This window comes from Vigna unguiculata, chromosome 10 (assembly GCF_037176805.1).
Source record: "Vigna unguiculata cultivar grain cowpea cultivar isolate G323 ecotype 2 chromosome 10, ASM3717680v1, whole genome shotgun sequence".
Lineage (NCBI taxonomy): Eukaryota > Viridiplantae > Streptophyta > Magnoliopsida > Fabales > Fabaceae > Vigna > Vigna unguiculata.
The window spans coordinates 2,280,607-2,304,430 of record NC_140801.1 but is presented as its reverse complement, the minus strand read 5'-3'; the positions used below and the strand labels follow the sequence as shown (position 1 = coordinate 2,304,430).

General features: G+C 27.4%; 1 protein-coding gene across 1 annotated transcript; it reads left to right on the top strand.

Annotated features, from left to right (window-relative positions):
• The first annotated feature begins 12,975 nt into the window (after positions 1-12,975).
• LOC114166486 (very-long-chain aldehyde decarbonylase CER1-like) lies at positions 12,976-23,118 on the top strand. Its single transcript, XM_028051226.2, has 9 exons — positions 12,976-13,134; positions 14,844-15,067; positions 17,259-17,491; positions 18,735-18,954; positions 19,268-19,643; positions 20,967-21,275; positions 21,821-21,916; positions 22,082-22,255; positions 22,748-23,118. Exons 1-9 carry the CDS (start codon positions 13,075-13,077, stop codon positions 22,931-22,933), a joined length of 1,878 nt encoding a protein of 625 aa, XP_027907027.2. The 5' UTR covers positions 12,976-13,074; the 3' UTR covers positions 22,934-23,118.
• The last annotated feature ends 706 nt before the right edge of the window (positions 23,119-23,824 follow it).

The following is a 23,824-nucleotide window of genomic DNA, read 5'->3' as shown; positions in this document are numbered from 1 at the left end:
TAAAAATTAATTTATTTATTTTATAAATATATTATTTTACACATTTTTTTAAATATATTATATCAATGAATTATTCACAAATTTTAATAAGTTTTACTTTTTAATTTCTTTTTCTTACTTTTTTTTCTTCATTTCTGTACTTTTCTACTCCTCTAAATCTATTTTTAGTAAATAAAGTATGTATTGAAGTACTGACTAAGGTGAAGTAACTGTGTAAATTCTACTTTTAAAAGGTATGAGTTATGACAATTCTAAATCTTAAAATTGAGTAACCAATTTGAAGGGGATTTACCCATTACGTATTTACAATGTATCTCACCCTATCACCTTTTCTTTGTAAACTGAGAGAACTATATTCCTAAGATTCAGTAACAATTTAAATGGACTTTTCTCTTGTTTAAAATATACTTCAAAATATTAGCTTTTTTTTCATTAGTTCATCAACCTTAATGCTTTCTTTTGTTACTAATGTTTTCTTTATTTAGAAAAATGAATTTAGAGTAATTTTGAGCGAAATTGTAAGCTCCATTTTTTAGCTTAATAAGTGATTTGGACCTGACCTTTTCGTGGACCCAAGACCAGCCTATTAGGAGGACCCAATATCCTTTTCCAGCCCCTAACTCCTTTCATTCTGTCTCATTTCCAGGAATCAGCTCTCTCTCCCTCTCTTTTCTCCACCAAAGTGCTCTGCTAGGGTTTTGAGCAAGCATTCTCTACAGGCTAAGTTACGAGTTCCTTCCAAGTAAGTAATCCCCTCAGTCTATGTTTCACTTCGTCTTTTAGCTCATAAGCTTTGGTTTCACCTAAGTCTTGATCTTGGTCTCATTTTTTTGTCCCCTTATACTTTTGTTTTTAGCTTCCTAAGCTATTTGGTTACTGTTGCTCCTCTACTAAACATCCTATTCGTAGCTTTCAACCCAAAACGGTAAGGGAAGCTAGGGTTTCACGTTATTTCTATTTTATGTGATAAGTGTTTTGTGGAATATGAGACAAGATTGGGCAAAACATTATTTTTGGTGTATCTCTGAGTTAGGGGTTCAAATATTTGTGAAACTGTGATATTTGACATTATTTTTCGTATTCTGGAAGCGTCGGGTGGTCGCTGAGCGAGTGCCTCAGTCGTTGAGCGACTATATATTTTTCTGATATGCGCAGTTTTAGTAAAATTGACTTTCCCGACTCATTAACCCTTGGATTGAGCTCAAATTTGGACATTTGGTTCATAACATGCTATTTTGTGGTTTGACCGGTTGGATCGTTGATTAGATGTCCGTAGCTTGATAAATGTGTCACGCATTACAGCAGTGATTTTGGTTTTGTGATAATAAATTTTCTTAGGAATTTTGGTGTAAGAATTATGGTTGTGTTGTGCTTGATTGTATGGAATTGCATGTACTTAAATGTTGACACTCACTTATTTTGGATGAATATTATTTTTTGATATATGTATGTCATGGTATGCATTTGAGTATGAAATGGAAAGCATGACTTGTTTAGTTGGTGGTGGATTGGCATGAGACTTGAATGATTGAGATGACATGTGGAAATTGTTGGTAAAAGAGTTTCAAGGGGAACTCTTGGTGATGGTGGTTAGTGTATACCTTGATATAGGAGATGTCTCGATAAAGGAAGGTATCCTGAACTCTAATAATCGTTCACACTCACATAGAGCAGAATGATTTATGTGGTGAGAGTGGCAGGAGGTCCTAGTCTTGGGACATATTGGGCCCAAGACATTAGAGGATTAACCCTGTGTGGTTGGGTGATAACCCGTTGCGTCTAGACTCTGCAGAGTTTAGAAACCAGCACAGGTGCATACTTCCTCTAGAATTCTATATCAAAAGTATGATCCGGATATGAAGTCTTAGAGTCTTGCTTGTTTGCTATCACATGATTAAGTGCCTACTGTGTTGCATGTTTATAATCTGTTTTAAGTATCTGCTTGCTATGACATGTTGAAAATTATTTTACACTAGCTTACCATTTCTCTTTGTGTTTGTTCTCTTCTTTGGCTTTTCCTTTTGCGATGATCACCAAATCCTTGGTGTGAGCAGATGTGGAGACTCTTGGTGATCATGATGTTGTCGAGGAGGTTGCGGTGTAGTTAGGCTTCCTAGATCCTTTATCGCTCATTGTTGAGCATGTTTTCTTGTGTACTGTTATTTTGTAGTTTCTTGCTTTGTGAGCAAATTTTCAGTTTAACCTAATCTGTGTTTAGATTCTATTCATGAGCATTGTGTTGTGTCTTCGGGTTTCCATTCCAGTATAATTTGGGATAACTGAAAAAGGTTAATTGTAATATACTTTATGTTGATGCTCTAGTTTGTACTATAATCATGTGGCGTTCTATTTATTAGAATTATTCTACTAAATTGGGACGTTACAGAAATTCAATGAAAAGTGGTGAAGGTATATTAATTGGATTTGAATTTGGATTTATATTGAAATATGAAAATTTTAATTAGTCTGTATTTTTTATGAAGGATAAACCATTCTGTTGCAAGTAAAATACAAGACAGACTAAAAGTAAATGAATCAGCATCTGCATAAATAATTAGTAGAATGAAATATGTTAAAATAGTGCATCAATATTATTGCCATGAACAAGTGCAATAAGAAGACATATTCAGCTTTTATGATTGATGTACTTTTGAAGATATGTGCAGTTAAATTTCTTATCAAACACATATTTTAGGTTTGTGTCCCTTTTGAATGTTTTCCCTTCAAAAAACGTTTCAAGTTGCATGATTTTAAGACTTTTACATCAAATATATGTAAGCGAAAATTGGATTTTAAATCACCTCAAGAATCATTATCCGGTAGTGAGGGAGAGAATGTCTGAAAAAGTTCTCTTAACCACTGAGAAAAGTAAGAAATGTAGTGACAAGCACAAGAATTAGTGTAGTGATCCTCCCAAGTAATTTCTACAGCAATTGAAGCAATGAAAGTAGAATATCTTCCCTGTATATTGGGCACAAGTATATTACAATGAAGAATATTTGACAAGAAAGCAGGTGCATCTTGTTGATATCAATTTGATTGTTGATGGAAAGGACAATGATCAAGTGATGTCGGGTGCATGTTCGCATCGACTAGGAATTCAATTACAAATCAAAATCTAATATTGAATAAAAATGAAAAAGTTGAACGACATATAAAAAGAAAACTCACAAACTCATTATTTTAAGGTTTAGACGATATTTTTTAAAAGGATTTTTTGAAATCTTTCAAAACACATCCTATGTACGTGACTCTATTGTCATTTGAAATTTTCTTTATTATCACTTTTGTTATTATTATTTTTAATAAGGACCTAATAATTTTTGTACAAAAGACTTTTTTTTCTACTCAAAATTACTATTACAAGCCGAATAAGATGAGTTTCAAAACTCTTCCTTTTAAAAGGACATAAAAATAACACTCTTAAAGTTTTAGGTTGAAATTTACGAAGTTAGCATTTTATTTTATTAATGTTGAATCTCGCAATGAAACTGAGTTAGCATATTTGAAATTATAATATGTTATAATTTTTAATTAATTCTCAAAACTATCTATACACGTTAGATCAATAAAATTGATTTAGACTTAAATTTATTTTAAATTTAGTAGATGTTTGGACACAGTCTAAAAATATATGGAACAACCTAATTGAATATGTTAGAAGGGGTGATATTATTATAATTTTACCAATGTTAAAGTAAAAGGTTCAGAGAGAAGAGAAGGGAAATTAGGGTTTCAAAATCAATATTGGGACCATTTTGGGGAAGAAAAGTGTTTCGCAATGTTGATATGAGGTATTGTGTGATAGCATCATATGATGTGGGGAAAGTGGAGGTGTGAATAATTTAAGAAAAAGCTAAATCATTTCGCAAATCCAACATGGGATTCTTTTGTCCCTACTACACACTGAAAATGAAATAACAGAAACAAGAACCATAGACACAGAAATTTCAGAGGGAAATCATAAAATGGGACAAAAAATCAACTAAAGAAAATCTAAAACAACACAAAAGAAGAAAACAAAACTATTACTTTGATGACAGAAAATGTAAACAACAATGAAAATAAAAGAAATCGAAACAGAACAAGGAATTTAAGATAAAAAACAACAAGAAATAACAACAATAGATATTATTCTAAAACAGGATAGAATGTTAGTAATAAGTGAAGAAAACAAAATAATTTTAGTTAAAACTAGTTAAAAGTGGACTTATTTGGATATTTTATCATTCAACTATCATTATTTTATAATTTTTCATGATAATTTTGTCTTGAACATTTTCTTATTATGTTTTTCTAGTTTTCCACATTCTTCTGATTTATTAAATGTGTGTAATGAAATTAATAACGGCTTTTAAAGAATGCCATCATTTCTGTGAATGGATGAAAATATAATGGTAAAATGGTCGAAAATAACTTAAAAAATTGAGTAAAATATTTATTTACGTTTAAATATTTTGTGTTATCTATATTAAGAGATACTTAAAGACCTATACTAATATTAAATGAAATATTTATTTATTTTTACTAAAATTCTTCCTACTTTGAAGGTTGGTAAGTAGTCTTCAAGTGTTCATATATATCCTTTCTTTAACAAGTTAGAATTATTTTTGCAAAAAAATTATAAAATTTGAAATATAATTTACTTTAAATCGTGTGTCATCAATCAGAGATAATATCAATTTATAATATATATATATATATATATATATATATATATATATATATATAAAAGTAAGTTCCTTACAAATCAATTTTGTAGGGTTAACTTAGACTAATCCACTATTTAAGATGATATTATATTTATTTAAAGTTTATCCTACCAAATTTTATTATTTGTTGGGTGATGAGAAATCCCTAACTAAGGGATCAAGTAATGTAGGGTTATAGGCTTGTATTTGGACCTTGAGTAGAGTAGGGTTAGAAAGCCTAGCTAGGATTTCTGTTAGGCTCACATAACCCCGAAAGAAATCCTAGAGTGGAGTGTAACTTGATCCACTCTACACACCTATTTTGAAGGAAATTCAAGTTTGAATTTCCCTCTCTTTTTTCCTCTCCTTGGTTGGACTCTATGGTTTTAAAGGACACTTATCTCTTTGTAAAAATCACTTTTGAATGACTAAAGATATATGTTGCACACCTCAACTTGTTCTTGAGTCTTTTTAGACTAGGCCTCTCTAATTCAGCTATTCATAGTTTCTTTCTTAAGAGTTAACCCCACCTCTCTCTTGGGAAACCTTTTCACCACTACAAATTTGAAACACATCTTTCCTTCAAACAAGCTTCTACTACCTTCCATCCATTCATCATCTACTAAAGATGCTTTAGCAAGAAGGAACTTCATCATTGAGTATAAAATTTCATCCTTATCATATCACTATTGAACCACACACATATTGTTGGACTGATGAAAATAATATATCTTGAAAAGTTCCACATCACCTAGGATAAGCTAGGGACTGAGTGTGAGTGACTATATAATAGACTCTAAGTTCATGATGTTTCTTGTACTAAGTCAAGAACACTTTGAGCTAGTGTTTGACTTTTGTCATACTTTTGTAATAGGATATTGTGAGGTATAGTTAAATTATTGCTATGAGAGTGTGAGTGTACTTGCAGTTAAAAAATTGAGAGTGTCTTTTGTGTGTTGCAAAAATTTACACATAGTGATTATTTTTTAGTTGTCTTTGGACAACAACATGGTTTTTTCTTTGTATTTGGAGTTTTCATATTATATTTAGTGTTCCTTGTGTTTATCTTATTTATCTTTTAATAGGTTGATTCTTGAAAGTAAAAACTATGATGTTCTTAATTGATGATGCATTTTTCCCAACACATAAATCTAGTTTCACGAGATGGACATATAGAATTTCCCAAATCAAATTATCATCACTAGTTTGATGGAAAACATGAATTCTAATTTTGGTTAAACTCTCATTCACTATTAAAAGAAAGAAAACTAATACATACAAAGAGTCTCAATTAGTTTCACAATGTACAAAGGTCCTTTCCATCATCATTATTATTATTATCATCATCATATCACGGGACCTGTCTAATAAATATTTTTCCCACTTAGAATTGTACGAAGTATTTGCATGACATTATGTAATTAAGGTACTTTCTTAACCTAATACTTTTGATTGGCCGACCCTAATACGCATGTCAAGGGTGTGTTTAATTGATTTATGTAACTTTTAAATCATATGACTAATCATGATTTGAAGCAATTCTTGAAAAGGTTCTTATTTTAATAAATATGGTTCTTATTTTAATAACTTTAGAAATATTTTTTATTTTTTAAAATTAATACAATAATCTCAATTCAATTTCATATTTATAATGTGGTAATTTGCCTCAACCAACCTAATAAATTTGGAGAAAGTAGAATGTCCATCCACCATAACTATAAAGAGCAAGACAAAGAAAATTCAACAAGTAAAAAGATGTCATAAACACTATCCCTAGAAATGAAAAGAGGTGAAAATAATTGTGAAATAAAAGATAGATTCAACACAAAGTAATTTTACAACATTAATTCATTACTAAAATTTGTTACATGTTTTAATATTTTTCTGAGTTCTTACCAAAAAAATAGTTACAATTTGAGTTTGTTTTTTCTATTTACTTTTTATTAATTTTATAAAAAAGATACAAAATATTCAGAGAATCCCACAAAAAAAAGAAAAAAACTTTAATAGTCATCACTTACTCCACCTTTATATTAAATGAATATTTATTTTAATTTAATTTAACTTTGGAAGAAGAACTCATCACGTGGACTAACAAAGTCCATATTTTATTTTCTTTATATGAGATGCTATATGATTTTATTTTAAGAAATTCACATGACACTCAAATTTTTGCTAACATGGATTTTGATGGTGACATGACAAAAAACTTCATTTTTCTTTTGTTTTAGTAAGTAATTTGTTAGTTTCATAAATTCTATGATGTTACATAAATTTAAATACTTAAATTACATAAAAGTTATTTGTTTTTAATTTTGTCTCACTATATTAACTTCCATATTTATAATCCATGTGCACCTCCAACCAAATATTGTAGCATGAAAAGGTATAAATTTTAGCGTTTCAAACCTAATTTATAGAATGGCCACCACTTAGGTTAATTGACTCACTTTTAGTTTGGGAAAAAAATTGACCAAAAAAATTGCTTGATCCAACGTGCATGGTTAATGGATTAATTGGTGAACCAACCAATTTCTTTTTCTTTTTTTCTAAAAAGTAGAAAATCATTAAAATAGAGTGAAAGCTGTAAAATAAGGATTCATCTCATCGCATTTTGATAGTTAATTTTATGCATATGTTTATGATATTTAGGCACTTTTTTACATAATTTTATCGCGAGTTAGTTGATTATATTATTTTTCATTTATGTTCTATCTAGAAAAAGAAAATGTCAATTTCAATGAAAAAAGAACTAATTGAAATCAGTTAAGGAAAGAATTAATGTAAGTTATGAAACATTTACGAAGCACTTAAAAGGTAACATCTTTTTTTTTTTTTATCTTATTTCTTATATCAAAAATCCTTTTTGTTAAAGAAAAGTTATACAAAATTGAATTCCCTACGAATTCTTATTTTTCACAGGTGTCTTCTAAGGATTGAATCTTTATGTTGTATTATGAATGAACTCTACTTTTATTACTAAAAATTCTCATATTACATGGAAATTTTCTTGTAAATTTGAAAAAATTTGCAAGAAAAGACTTTTTCATACTATTTTTTCTAAAAATTTTAATTGACGGATAATTCTTTCGTGAGTAATTATTTCTTACAAAATTATAAAATTCGCAAGTATTTCCTACAAAATTTGTCGCGAAAAGTATTTTATACAAAATATTTTGCAAAAAAATTGACAGCAATTTTGCTGCAAATATTTTTTCATAACAAAATTTATAAGTATTTTCTACCAAAACAATTTCAAAACAAAATTGGCAGAAAATATGAGTTTTTTTAGTAGTGTTTATATTAAAAAGCCCACGAAACAAATGGTTATCGAGAATTTTAATCTTAAACTTAAAAAGTGTTAATGGTTTATATTAATTAAAATTGTATTTTAAACAAATTGCATGTAACATTGACACAAAACTAATATTAATATAGAGTTAGATATGTTTTTTATTCCATAACTTTCAGTGAATTTTGAAATTAGTCCATTTTAAAATTTTGGACCAATTTAGTCCTTCATCTTTTGAAATACGTGAATTTAGTCCTTTTAATCAAATTTTGTTAAGTTTATTGTAATGTAACAATCTTTGGCATCGATAATTGTAATGTAACATTGTATGTAAACATGCAAGATGTCTTTGAAATAATCTAGGGTAATCAGATGTTGAACATGGTAGTGATTTAACTTTAAATGATGTGACTACACTATAAATTTATATTATTTATTTAACTTATGTTTTGTGAAATCAACCTAAATCTTATGTTATCAATGCAAGTGTCAATACAATCTTGCGTCGTTGGTGGGGTTTAGAAGAAATGGTGGAAGAGATTGTGGGTTCAACTTTCCCACTAATAAACATTAACAATTAACAATTATTGATAAAAAAATGTCTTTTTCTATATACTTTTAACACACCTTCCTAAACCATGCAATTCTAATCATAAAATACATGTTAAATAAATTTTTCAAAATACAACCTAAAAAAAACATTAAAAAATCAAATTAACTTTCAGACGATAATATTGAATAAATTAGGATACTACTAAAATCAATTTAAAAACTCTAATGCTTAAAAGTTATTTTTTAAAAGAGACAAAAATATTTAAATTTTTTAATTTATTTAAATAAAAAATATTTATATTAGTGTTGGATTAGTGTTTATTAGAATTAGTTTAATCCCGAATGTTAATAGAATTGACTTAACCAATTTTATGGTGAGATAATTATTTTTCGATAAGTAAAAGTATGTTTCACCCACACCCATTTTTTCATCCACACACACATTTTTCATTCACATTATTCTCCTCATCTTCATTCACACTTTTTTCTTCATCTCTTTCATGTTCATCACCTTCATCCACGTTCATTTTCTTCATTCACTACAACTTTTTTTATATATTTTCTCAATTTTTATTTTTGTACTACTCAGTTCAAAGTCAATCAAGGTCCAAAACCATATTAAAATAAAGAGGTTCACTTCTAAACATAAGGTTTGTATTACACTAGCCCAACCCAAGTCCGTTAATGTATTCAATTACCGTTATTTTGTTATATTGTTATGATCTCACTATCTTATTATCTTATATCAATTACTACCAGAACTTATGAGTCTATTAAATCCTATATATATGCACTCACAAGATCCATACTCTCTTAGTGATTAAGCATCATAGAGTTTTTTACAAGTGGATTTCTCATCTAGTCTCCTTTAGAGCTTAACCTCACCTGGTCTCTAAAGATTGTTGACTCCCCTCGAAGATCCTTCACTAGATCCCGTTAAGAACAATTTTATTTATTTTATAACATGGAGACATTGTATGGAATTTTTTTTTTAAAACTAATGCAAGTTAAATTAATATTAGAAATATATTTTATTTAGAATTCTGTAAATTAAGTAATTTTAAAATAAAAAGTCACTAGTATCTATTTAATCAACATTAAACTTCTCTAATTATAAAAATCAATTTAATATTAGAGATGAATTAGTATAAACTTAACATAATTCTTAATGAATTACACAATTACACTAGTGCAAAAAAGACATTCTAGAATAGGGGTATTAGATCATTTTTGTGGGAACTGATTTAAAGAAAAACACGATGACAAACATGTAAATATTGAAAAGTATATTAGATTAGTTGAATTTTAATCATCTAATACGTGAATATTAGATCGATTCTCTGCATAACTGATCTAATATGCTTCCCAGTTTTCATGAAAACACTGCTCACTACTTTCATTTTCATGACGAACTTCTTCTTTTCTTTCTCTTCTCTCTCATTGACCAATACTCACTACCATTATCGCCGCCTACGAGTCCTAACCTACCCCTTCATTCACCGAAAGTAGAAGCTTCTTTCTTTTCTCTCTCGCACCTTCCCTACTCACCACTGGTCACCACCTCTGCTCATCACCGTCTTCGTCACCCACAAGCCCTAACATTATTGCTCAAGCTCTAAGCTTTTAGCTGTCGCCCACGAGCCCTAACCCTGACATTGTCGCTTCCTTCATTGAAAGCATAGGTCTCTTCTCTCTCGTGCCTCCAATGTCGCTGCATTGGATCGTCGCTCCACTTGTGTTTCCAACGCCGACGAGGTTCAATTTCACCCTCCTCTATTTTTATCTGCTTTGTTCTTTCTTAATTTAGGTTTATTCGAAGGGTGATTAGTGTTGATTGTAGGTATTCTAAGGGTTGATGTTGGAGCCAAACATTCCTTGCAATAATTTGTATTGTTTATGAAGTTTGAAAATTGTACTCATCTCTCACTCTTATATGTTTTCTTTTCTTGAAGAAAAAAGGGAGTTACATATAAACTTACTATTTTTTTCTCTCATTTCTCATTTCCTATTTCTTTTTTGAAGAAAAAAAAAGTAATTCTCTTTTATCTTATTTGATAATGAAATATTAATTTAATAGTTAACATTGTTTTTTGTCTCATGAGTCTTTGGTATATTAATTTTTTATGAATATAGAAGAAAAAATAATGTATTATGTGTTTTTTATAACTGATTTTTAATTGTGAGTTAACTATAATATATTTTTCCTTTAATATTTACGCCTCTCAATTTTTTATTAAGTTATGATAGATTATTTTTAATATTATTTAGAAAAAATAAGTATATAGAGAATAAAATAATAGATTCATCATTCAGAAGTGATAAAAGCGAAGCTATTTGTGAGGATGGAAACAAGATATATTATACTTTTTTACATTATACTAATATCAAATTATTCCGTTAAAGGAACCAGATTTTGAAACATTATACTAATGATCCAACAATCTAATGATTGAATAATTATATTATTTTGATCCCTCTAAAATTTTTCATTAAAATTTGTCATTGACCCATAGAACTAGAGACTATTTTAATTTTTAGTTATTGAGAAGTTTTTTCATACACTATATCTATAGAAATAGGATATAGATTTTTCACTTCATGAGACGTATTACAATATTCATCTTGACAAAAATGGTATCAACAAACAAGTATCTCCCCCCACTAAACTAGAAAACAAAAAGGAATTAAGAAATGAAAACCCATGCATTTTTGTCGATTAGGGTTTGGATTTCTTGGTTGCTTTTGCAGCTGTAAAACTTTATATCCATAACTTAGCGTTTTACAATTAAAAATCTAACAAACATACATGATGAGAAAACCATTTTGTGATTGCACATTTAAAGCAGTGAATCGTACTTCTCTGAATTCTCACAGCAATTTGATCAAACCCTGACAATGGACAGTGATGAATAAACTACACGAAACAAAGAAATGAATCCATATATGCCTTTTTTCAGACCTAGCCCTAAAAGCGTTACGAAAACCAACACGACAATAGACATCCAAATAAATGACTTTTAATTACACTCACCAACCCACACCAAAAGTTTGGTGAGTCCAATAAATGAAAACAAACGAAAAATAAATTTATTCTTCCATTAGTTGTGCCACTAAAAGTCGGTCATACTACATGAAAAAATAAATAAATTAAGTGTCCTAAAAAAGTAACTTACTATTGCTTAATTCAAAGGCAAAATACCTAACTTCTCTTTAATTAAAATACTTACTCAATTTGTTTTACTTAATTTTATGTATAAAAACAATATTTTTAAAACAACCCATAATCATATTTATTAGAAATAATACTCGTATTTAAAATAACCACAAGGGTATTTTTGGAATTACGGAATTAAACAAAGTTAATATTTGTGGGATATTAAACTTTTAACTAATTAGACTTTGCCTTTTTTATATTCATGTTTTAAATAAACTTCATATAAAATTTATTGAAAATACCACCTTTGTCCCATGATTGTATTTAAAGTTTTTATGACACGTATTAAGAATAACAATAGTGTGATAGTTTTTTGAAACGAGTTTATTTAAATCGCCTCGTTTTTCAACCAACATATTAGTTTGATTGAGATGGAGAAAGTAATTAATTTGAGAATAAACTATGAATAAAAATATTAATATTTTTCATTCAAAACTGATACACACTTATACTTTTTTCTTAAAGTGCAGTGTCTTTTTGTCAAGAGAAAAGAAAATCACTATCTAATGAAATTAGGGTTAAATATGTTTTTGCTCCCTTAACTTTCAGTTAATTTTAGAATTAGTCCATTTCGAAACTTTGGATCAATTTAGTCTTTCATCTTTCGAAATACGTGGATTTAGTCATTTTAATCAAATTTTGTTAGGTTTATTTGATGTTTCGTACACATTTCAGGATTGTATTTAAGTTGTTTATATTGTTTGACATACTTTTGCTTTAATGTTAAGTCAAATACTATTATGAAACGCGCTTAAAATGTTAAATAAATTTAACAAAATTTGATTAAAAAGACTAAATTCACGTATTTCGAAAGATAAAAGACTAAATTGGTTCAAAGTTTCAAAATTGACTAATTTCAAAATTCACTGAAAGTTAAGAAACCAAAAACATATTTAACCCATGAAATTATCCATAGTTTTCAAAAAAAAAAAAAGTTATCAATCAAGAATAAAATGTATTTAAAAGATTTTTTTTTCCTTAACATTCTTTAACACCAATGTCATCTACCTGGTATCAATGAATTATAGCATCTGAAAATACGTTTATGTTTGAAAAATAAATGTGGGAAAGTGGTGAGAGAGGTTTTTCATTTTAAAACGCAACATTATTGGTTCTGCTTTCCCATGTGATGGTAAGTTGTGGGTTCGGTTTTCGTTGGTAAATTAAATGCTTCAATTGTTCCAAAGGCAAAACTGAGTTAGCTCTATAAATAAAGTTACTCACAAACAATGCTTCAAACCATACAAAAACACTTCTCTGTGATATCCTAACAAAACACACTTTTTCTTCCAACAACATTGGTTGTTTTGTTCTTACAACAAACCATGGCTTCAATGCCTGGAATTCTCACAGATTGGCCATGGAAACCTCTCGGAAGCTTTAAGGTTGCACCCATCATTCCTCATTACTTCTTATCTCTCTACTTCTATAAACAAACATACATTGAGTTCAAGTTTTCTGTTTGATTTTTTGTGTTGTCTCTTTCTACTGTTTTTAATGTATTTTAAAACGTCAAAATCAGTATAAGTCAGTATCTTTTGAAAACACAATAAAGAAATAACACAAAATTTAGCAAAGACACACGTACATGTTACATTGCTATGTTTGTATCATTTGTTTCTATGGAAGATAATGCAAGCATGAAAAGTTTTTGTTTATGATTGTCTTTTGTTTCAACACTTCATCTATTGTTTTATCGATGTTGTATATAGATTTTATAGGAAACAATGCATTTTTTTATAGTATTCTTTAATGTTTTGAATTTGAAGAGATTATAAGTTATATTACAATATAGGTTTGTTAGTGGAGATAATTTTATTTTTGCAATATTAGTGTTGGAGAATGGAGATTGAACTTCTAAATCTCTTATCTAAACTTTTGGCATATTTTTGTGTATATGGGTTAAGATATTTTTAATATCTCATTCTTTAGTTTTATTACTAATTATATTGTGGATAAAGAAAAAGTATTAGTATGGGAAAAACCAAGAAAACTACTTTAACTTAGAATGTGTTCAAACATGCACCTTTGGTTTATAGTTTCAACAATTTGTGGTGTTGTAATTGGTTAAAGGTTGCACCTTTTCATATATGTTCTTTGTGGAGTGACGATGGAGATATAGAATTAAGTGGTTGAATGTTTAATACTAAGTATTAATATGAACTTCAAATCATTATAAATGTACTTTGTAAAGTTAATTAATAATTGTTGGATTCCTTAAAATTATTAACTGGACAGTTAACTTGTCTCTCAATGTACTTTATTGGCAGAGATTTTTTTTTTTTTGTGTGTGTGAACTCATTTATTATATTTTAAGGATTGATTTGTTTTTAGATTTTTTTTTTTCTTCTAATTAAGATCTAGGTATGGTTTTGAAGAAAAATTTTATGGGCATTCTTAAAATATATATTTTTCCAAGTTAAATTTATTTTATTGTATGGAGAAAATATATATATTTTCTTACAAAGTGAAAATGAGTGGATATTGTTTGTGGGTTTGGTTTTATGTTCTCCAAACCCTTTTACCTAATTTCTTGAAACTTAATCATATATATGAAAAAAAGTCTAATTAGTTAGTTACTATTTTGACACTTTTGCATGCAAAATGTCTTGCTAAAAAAGGAAAGGGATTTGGTATATATACCCTTCATTAAGGTGCATTATTAATTAGTTATCCACAACCATATCCAATTATTAACAATCAACATCACAACTTCAATACCAATAAAAATCACACAGTTGTTTATAATATAAAACCTTAGTTTATGACTTTTGAAAGTTCAATTATTCGGTCCACAGAACAAATTATTTTTTCTTGATTTAATTATACGGAAGGTTTCCGTTTTTGTTATAAAATCTTAATTGGGATAACTTAAAAGTTAAGGATCCAATTGAGATTTTGTAACGAAAACGGAGATCTTCTGTGTGATTAAACATTTTTCTTTTATTATAGATTTTTCAAATCCATCTGTACAAAGACGGTTTTATGATATATCAGGGTAGATGTAAATCTTATCTTACAAGTCGTTTCGATTTTATGGATACTGCATGACAAAAATAGAATTGTATTTATGAAATTTTGATTGATTTTGCAGTATGTGGTGTTGGCTCCATGGGTGGTTCATAGCACTTATTCTGTGTTGGTGAAAGATGAGAAAGAAAGGGATTTGAGCACTTTTCTGATATTACCATTTTTGGTTTGGCGAATGGTTCATAATCAGATTTGGATCACTCTCTCTCGTTACAGAACAGCCAAAGGAAATGGTAGAATTGTTGATAAAGGACTTGAATTTGATCAAGTTGATAGAGAAAGAGAATGGTTAGTTTGTTTCATTCTTACACACTCTTTTAACCTAATTTTTGTTTTTTTTTTCTAATTGGTAGAAAAAAAAATATAGTATAAACATTTTAAAAATATATATAATTTTAGTTGACAATTTAGACTAGGTTTCTCTAACTGGGAAAATATATTGGATAATACATGCAAGTGTATATCTCTTATGAAATTATAATTAGTAATTAAAAGGAGATTAGAATAATACCTATATGTGAATTTTTATATATATCTATATGTATATTACATAAATTAGTTTAGTTTTTTTTTTTTTATTACTGGGAACTACTTTTGTAAATGGGTTAGAATATCGATAACAATTTTTTATTATAAATTTTTTAATGATAAAAAACAATTAAAGTGATTTATCTAGTAGTGTATGTTTGAATAGGTTTTTCAAGACCTCAAACATTTTAATTTTTTTGATAAATAAAAGGTAGTTTATAAATAAATTAATTATAAAATTCTCTCACATATAAAATTTTTAAATTTTCATTTAATTTGTTTATAACCTTCTTTAAATTTATATTTTTATTTTAAAAAATGTGTTGTTTGAATGAGAAGCGATTTTTTGAACCTAGGCTTTTAGTTGGAACCATTTATGAGAAATATTAAAGTCCAACTTCATATTTTACCAAACTCTAAACTTTAGCATTCATAATTTTGCCAACTTCAGCATGGTCCTTCATTATCAATTCATATTATTTTATTTTTTTCATTTTTTTTATTTTGGATCATCTTCTATATATGATGAGTCATATAAGCAAGGTGGTTCATCTTTTACGGTTAAAATGTCTTAGTTTTATTGAATGAGGGTACCATATTTAAGTTCTTTTAAATGCTTTTGGCACAGAATTAAAATATGTAATATTATTATTTTAATTTTTGTTACTCATATATATATATATATATATATATATATATATATATATATATATATATATATATATATATTGATTATTTCAATATATATTGATCATTATTTATTTAAAATGGAAATTTTGTCCTTTTCTTTCTTTTCTTCCTGAAACATAATTATTTTCTCACAGTCTTTTTTTTTTTTTTTCACAATCACCTTGTAGTAGTACCTCTTTATATCTTTCACAGTTTTTTTTTCTTTTCTGTTCATGACACGTTACACCCTCTTTTCAGAGATTTTTTTTTGACTGGTTCGAAAGATATTTTTCTAAGGAAACACGTGGCCATGTGTCCATGCAACACACATAAAAGCGTTAGTAAATATGCGTTGAAAATAATAAAGAAAAACAAAAATAATTATGTCACTTTACATCTCGATAACTTATTAGGAAAAAGCTATTTGATACCGTTACTACATTTGATAACCTTTTATAAGAATAAAATAGTTCTAACAAAAATTTTTTTTTTTATTTTTAAAAGAAAAGGAAGAGAAAAATAATAATAAAAGATAGTGTCAAATGAAAATAACAAATTTTTAAGTGTTAAAATACTATTATCTAAATTATAATAATTTTTTAAGATTATTTGTTGAATAATATTTAATAATAAAATAAAGAAAATAAGATACTAAAAATATAAATAAAATGTTAGAAGATTATATATAAAAGTTTAAAATTTATATTTTTGTTTTTTAATATTAAAATTATAAAAATTGATGAGAGTTTAAGTATAAACACTACTAAAAATTCTCGTATTACATTAGAATTTTTTTGTAAATTTGTTAAAAAAATTCGTAAGAAAAAACTTTTTCCTATTATTTTTTTAAAAATTTTAATTGACAGGTAATTCTTTTTTGAATAATTATTTCCTACAAAATCATAAAATTTCAAGTATTTCTTACAAAATCTATTGTGAAAAATGTTTTATACAAAATATTTTACAAAAAAATTGGCAGCAATTTTCTGTAAATTTATAAATATTTCTTACAAAAAAAATTTCAAAACAAATTTAACAAGAAATATGAGTATTTTTAATAGTTAAATTTAAATAAAAAAAATTAAATATCATATAAAAATATTATATATTTATTAATTAAAGATTTTAAGTTAAAAATATATCATTTATTTTAATTTACACCTCGTATTATTTACTAGGTTTTTACTCATGATTTGTTGTGATACTAAAAGGTTTTTTGATTTATTTGTAACATAGATGAAGGTAGAAAACCTTACAGTTCTTTCTTTTTTCTTTGGTTCAGGGATGATCAAATACTGTTCAATGGATTACTATACTACTTGGCCTGCTACACATTACGTGGTGCTTCTCATCTTCCACTTTGGAAAACCGATGGAATGGTTATGGCGATGTTGATTCACGCAGGGCCAGTGGAGTTTCTGTATTACTGGTTACACAGAGCACTTCATCACCATTTTCTGTATTCCAGATACCATTCTCACCACCACTCCTCCATCGTCACAGAACCTATAACCTGTGAGTCATCATTCATCTCATTAATTCCTCTGCTCGCAAAATTCAATGCTGCCCAACAACCTTTTCCTCTTTCCATTCACAAATTTATTGCTGTCTGTGTTGTGTTGTGTTGTCACTCAGACACACACACACACTGCATAATATGTTGTTGTTCTTCATTTTATCATCTTAGGAAGAAGGACCACGCGTAGAAATATGTTTCGTTTCGAAACATGTGTCGGATTGTTATAGGTTTAGATTCACTTTATTTTTATTTTGTTATCATCATATATAACGTAGCTCAACTATATAATAACTTTAGTAGGTCGTGTTATTATTAACTGGTTCGTGTTCAAGGAATTTGAAGAATATTACAAATTATGTTACTAAAAAATATCCACTTTTGATCTTGGAACACTTGCTGGCATTTGTCATCACTTTATTTGCTTTTGACAATGATGTGGTATTGATTCTTTTCACACATCACTATTGTTTTCCCTTCATTACAGGTAGTCTATGTTGTTGTTGTTTCACTATTGGAATTTTTAATATTCTGTCAGATTTTTTCAATAAATTTCTTATTAAATTTTGAAAGAAAAATATTTTTTTTATAAATTTTAATTGACATGTGGATAATTATTTTTTATAAAATTATAAAATTTACAAATATTTCTTATAAAATTTTATAAGAAAAATATTTTGTGTAAAATATTTTATAAATACTAACAAATTTTTGTAAATCATATTTATAGTGAAATTTGCAAATATTTTTTAAGAAAAAAATTTCAAAAAAAATTAACCAAAAAATATGTAGTGCACAACTAAAAATTCTCATATTACATTAAAATTTTCTTACAAATTTGTTAAAAAAATTTGAAAGAAAATTTTGTTCCTGTTATTTTTTCTAAAGATCTGAATTGACACGTAATTCCTTTGTAAATAATTATTTCTTGCAAAATTATAAAATTCGTAAGTATTTTTTACAAAATTTGTTACGAAGAGTGTTTTATACAAAATATTTTGTAAAAATTTTGCACCAATTTTCTGTAAAAAGAATTTTATAACAAAATTTATTTCTAACAAAAAAAATTCAAAAAAAAATGAAGAAAATATAAATTTTTTTAGTAATGGTAATATTTGGATATATAAAGTGGTATAATTTTCTGATGGGCAGCTGTAATATTTAATAATGTTAATTATGAGGAGCAAATGAATTTGATGAGTTGATTGATCCTTTGTCTAACTGGAAGTTGTGTTGATGCAGCTGTGATTCATCCATTTGCAGAACACATATCATATTTTCTTCTGTTTTCGATGCCAATGTTAACCCTAGTATTCACAAACACTGCTTCTGTGGGGGCCATGGTACTGTATGTTACTTACATTGATTTCATGAATAACATGGGTCACTCCAACTTTGAGGTTGTTCCAAAATGGCTCTTTGCCATTTTTCCTCCTCTCAAATATCTCATCTACACCTCTTCGTAAGTATTTTTAATCTCATTAATTGTTATATGATGTTACACACAAATCTAATCAAAGTCACAACTATCTATCACAATTTTCACTGTAAATATTATTATAAGAATTAAGTATTTCAAATATTTCATTGACAAAAAAATCTGTCAATAACAAACTTGTATGTAATTATTATTGACGGATCTTGTATCTGTCGATAATTATCAAAAAAATTTATCCGTCGGTACATGTTGTTTAAACAACATGTACATTAATAACCTCTTTCTGGAGAAGCAATTGAGTAACAAAGAAATGCTTTGTTTGTGTGATAATTTGCAGGTTTCATTCCTTGCACCATACTCAGTTCAGAACAAACTACTCCTTGTTCATGCCGCTTTATGATTTCATCTATGGCACCACAGATAAAGCTTCTGATACATTGCACGAATCTGCATTAAAACGAGAAGAAGAAACACCAGATGTTGTGCACCTTACACATCTCACAACTCCTGAATCCATTTATCATCAAAGACTTGCTTTTGCTTACTTGGCTTCTAAGCCTTACACATCAAAATGGTACCTCACTTTGATGTGGCCTCTCACAGCTTGGTCCATGGTCCTCACATGGATCTATGGTAGAACGTTCATTGTTGAGGCAAATCGTTTTCAGAAACTCAAGCTGCAAACTTGGTCAATTCCCAAGTACACTGTCCAAGTAAGTTTTCATGTTCATATGTTTCTCTTTTTTTTTTTATTGACAAAAAATTTTAATTAATTGAAGCAATTGGGATATTCTGATTGATATGCATGATCCGATAATAATTCGATAATTGATGATATTATAAATTTAAAATATATTTTAAATTTGATATCTGTTATTTAAAAAAATGAATTTTAAGTTTAATTATTAAGAATTTTACATTGATTAAAAATAAAATGATTTAAAAATATAAAAAGTAAATGTAAACTTTATTTTATAAATCGAATTTATGAATTTGAATTAAACTTAAAATTTACTCTTTAATTTTAAATTTAATCTAATTTTTTAAAATTTAGTTTGGAAAGTAACACTGTAAAATTATCTAAAGTATATCTAAGATGAGATAAGATCATATGTATAGAAAAAATATATATATATTTAGAATTAAGATGTACGTATATTTTACTCTAATTAAAAATTATTTATTATTTTTTTCTTATTATATGGTTGCTGTGTTCCCCCTGTCACATTAATTGATTTCATAGACATTATTTGCTGTGGTGACAGCCCCATGCTGTGGAAAAAGAAAAAATATCATATTCAAACTTGGACCAGAGATTTGTGAGATGTTATGTCATAATAAATTTAGAGAATATTTATGGGAGTTTGCTAACACATAATTTGTTTTAGGTATATAAGCTCTCACATATATATATATATATATATATATATATATATATATATATATATATATATATATATATATATATATATATATATATATAGTACATTTTGGTTGATTTATTGTATTTAATTTCGTGGCCTGCATTAATTTTTCGAGAACTACTCATAAAAATATCTGATCTCTGTTTGGTTCACAATCCCTTAAAACTTTAGTTTTTCAAAAAAAAAAAAACAATTTTTTTATTATTATTGAAGGACATAACTTTTGTAGGGTGCCCTTTTGAAAAATTTCCCTAAATGTAAGAGATTGAACTATGGAAGTGACTTCACTATTCTTGATTTTGCTTAAATATTCGTTCTTTATATAATTTATGTACAAACTTGCTCTATCAATATTCTTGTTTTGTTTTGATAATATATATTATGCATGATCTTAAAACCCATACTCTATGAAATAATTTTGTCTACATTGTTGACTTTTCGAATATTTATTTTGTATCATTATGTGTAGGTCAGTGATTTCATTAAAGCTTTAGAATTATTGCATGTGATAATTTTTATTTTTTATTTTTTGCAATGTGTTGGTTTGTTTATTATTGATCTTTCAATGCATGCTCAAAATAAAATTCAAATAAATATTTTTTTTTTTTGTAGTACTTCATGCAATCACAGAAAGTGGTTATCAACACAATGATAGAAGAAGCAATACTTGATGCAGACAGAAAAGGCATAAAAGTGTTGAGTTTAGGTCTAAGAAATCAAGAAGAAGAGTTAAACATCTATGGAGGATTATTTGTTAGCAGAAATCCAAAGTTAAAAGTTAAGGTTGTCGATGGAAGCAGTCTTGTAGTTGCTCTTCTTCTTAACACCATTCCCAAAGGAACAACTCAAGTGTTACTTAGAGGAAAACTCACTAAGGTTGCTTATGCTCTTGTCTTCTCACTGTGTCAACAAAATGTTCAGGTAATTTTTTTTTTAATTTTATTTCTTCTAAAATAGTTTAAATTCAATTTTAGTCAACTTTGTATTTTTTTTTTACTCTTTTAAATTTAAAAAGCACAATTTTTCAACCTTACTATATATGATGTTTGAATTTACAATTGGACTGTCCTGATGGATGAATATAAGTTATGATTTTTTGACTTATAATCACCGATCATTTTGTATTGTAGATACATTATGTTATGAAAACTTTTTATATTTGTATATGGATTGGAGCACTCTGGTGTTCCAAAATATATACATACATATATATTTGCTGATAAAAAAAAAGTTATCCTTCAAATGTGTACTGTATGTTTAAATCGTTTTCATACTTTTGTAAAATGTTGTCTAAATCATTTGAAGACAAAAATTGATTATTTATTTTAAATTAGAAAAATGAAAACAGTTTTTTTTTTATTAAAATGCAACTCAAAATTTATAAAGACTAAAATTTTTTATTTTATTTTATAACTAAGTTCTTACTAGATATGGCACATGTATTTAACCCTTGAGTTATATTTCAGGTTGCTACATCGCATGAGGATGATTATGTGAGGCTCAAAAAGTCAATCAAAGGCTCTGAAACTAATTTGACCTTTTCCAAAAGTAGCACACAGAAGGTAAAATACATGCAAACTTTTCTTAGCTTCACTTTTAGAATTCACCCTAAATTTGCTTAACTAGGATTTGGATTTTTTTTTTCTTAATTAAAAGTTTTTCTTAGACATTTTTGGAATTAGTAGTAAATTTTTTTTTTTTTTCATCTTCATTTTTTCTTTTGATAGATTTGGCTGGTAGGAGATGAATTGAGTGAAGAAGAACAACTGAAGGCACCGAAAGGAACATTATTCATTCCATACACACAATTTCCACCAAAGAAATATCGCAAAGATTGCTTCTACCATTGCACCCCAGCAATGTTAGCTCCTCCTTCTGTTCAAAATATCCATTCTTGTGAGGTTAGTTCTATTAACTTCAACCAAATCTTTGTTCATTTTTTTATCAGAAATAACAAATATAATTAATAAAGATAATTAGGTTGTCTTAACCTAATGATACCCGAAAGATTATTGTTCGTGATATTTTGTATAGAATTTATACACACTTGAACTATTGTATATATTCTGTAACGAATAATGTGTATATTTCTAAGTATGTGTTAGGAATAAGGCAATAAATGAAAGAATAAAGGAGAGAAAAATAGATACAGAGAATTTAACTTGGTTCGGCATAGTCGTGGACGTAGACATACACATTGTACGTCGAACCACATTAAATTCTTTGTGTCTATTTTTCTCTCATTTATTCTTTCCTTTATTGTCTTATTCCTAATAGTATGTAAAAGGGTTAGAGCATTTCAAGTACTTCTTATATTATATTATTTTTTTATTATTGATGAAAAAATTGTTGACACATGAAATTACTATAAAATCTTGATATTTGAATTGTAGGATTGGTTGCCAAGAAGGGTAATGAGTGCATGGCGCATAGCTGGAATAGTGCACTCTCTTGAAGGGTGGAATGAACATGAATGTGGCCACACAATGAATGACATAGATAAAGTTTGGGATTCAACTCTTCAACATGGATTTCAACCTCTTCAAGTTCAAGTGAAAGAGTTAGCTAAATATTATTAATGAAGACTAAGAGAAATATTATAATCAAAGTATTTTACTCCTATGTTTAAGCTCTTTGGTGGGTGATGTGATCCTATTTATGGATTATCCCCATGTTAAATAAGGGTTTTAAGTGTTACACTTGGACAAGTTAATGGATACCATCTACATATATATGTAATATATATATTTCCATTGAGCTTCAATGATGGTAGTTACATAAGTGTAAAACATGACATATATATATATATATATATATATATATATATATATATATATATATATATATATATATATATATATATTAGAAGTATTATATACTTTGCATACAAGGAAGAAAAGACTTTTTACCTATATTGCTAAGGAAATGCCCTTTAAAAAAAACACTTGTATAAAACTAAATAGTGCTTTGTTTATAACAAAAACCCTACAAATCTCCAAACAAAGGATTAAAAATAAAAAACCCATATTTGTTTTTTTATTTTATTTTAACCCATGTGCAATAACTAAAATAATTTATATATCTCACTACTAAAAATTCTCATATTACATAGGAATTTTCTTGCAAATTTGTTAAAAAAATTTGCAAGAAGAGACTTTTTCCTGCTATGTTTTCTAAGAATTTTAATTGGTAGGTAATTCCTTCGTGGATAATTATTTTCTTACAAAATTATAAAATTCGTAAGTATTTCCTACAAAATTTGTTGTGAAAAGTGTTTTATACAAAATGTTTTGCAAAAAAATTGGCAGCAATTTCCTGCAAATATTTTTTTCATAACAAAATTTATAAGTATTTCTTACAAAAAAAATTCAAAAACAAAATTGACAGGAAATATGAGTTTTTTTTAGTAGTATGATACAACTATAATAATGAAAAAAAAAATGTTTCTTATACCTCTAAGTTATTGTTTC

Bases quoted from the DNA above. Each gene is read 5' to 3' on its own strand.
- LOC114166486 (XM_028051226.2), top strand. From the start codon at position 13,075: ATGGCTTCAATGCCTGGAATTCTCACAGATTGGCCATGGAAACCTCTC. The intron at 21,276-21,820 runs GTAATTTTTTTT...GTTATATTTCAG, and splicing joins TGTGTCAACAAAATGTTCAG to GTTGCTACATCGCATGAGGA. The intron at 21,917-22,081 runs GTAAAATACATG...TTCTTTTGATAG, and splicing joins CCAAAAGTAGCACACAGAAG to ATTTGGCTGGTAGGAGATGA.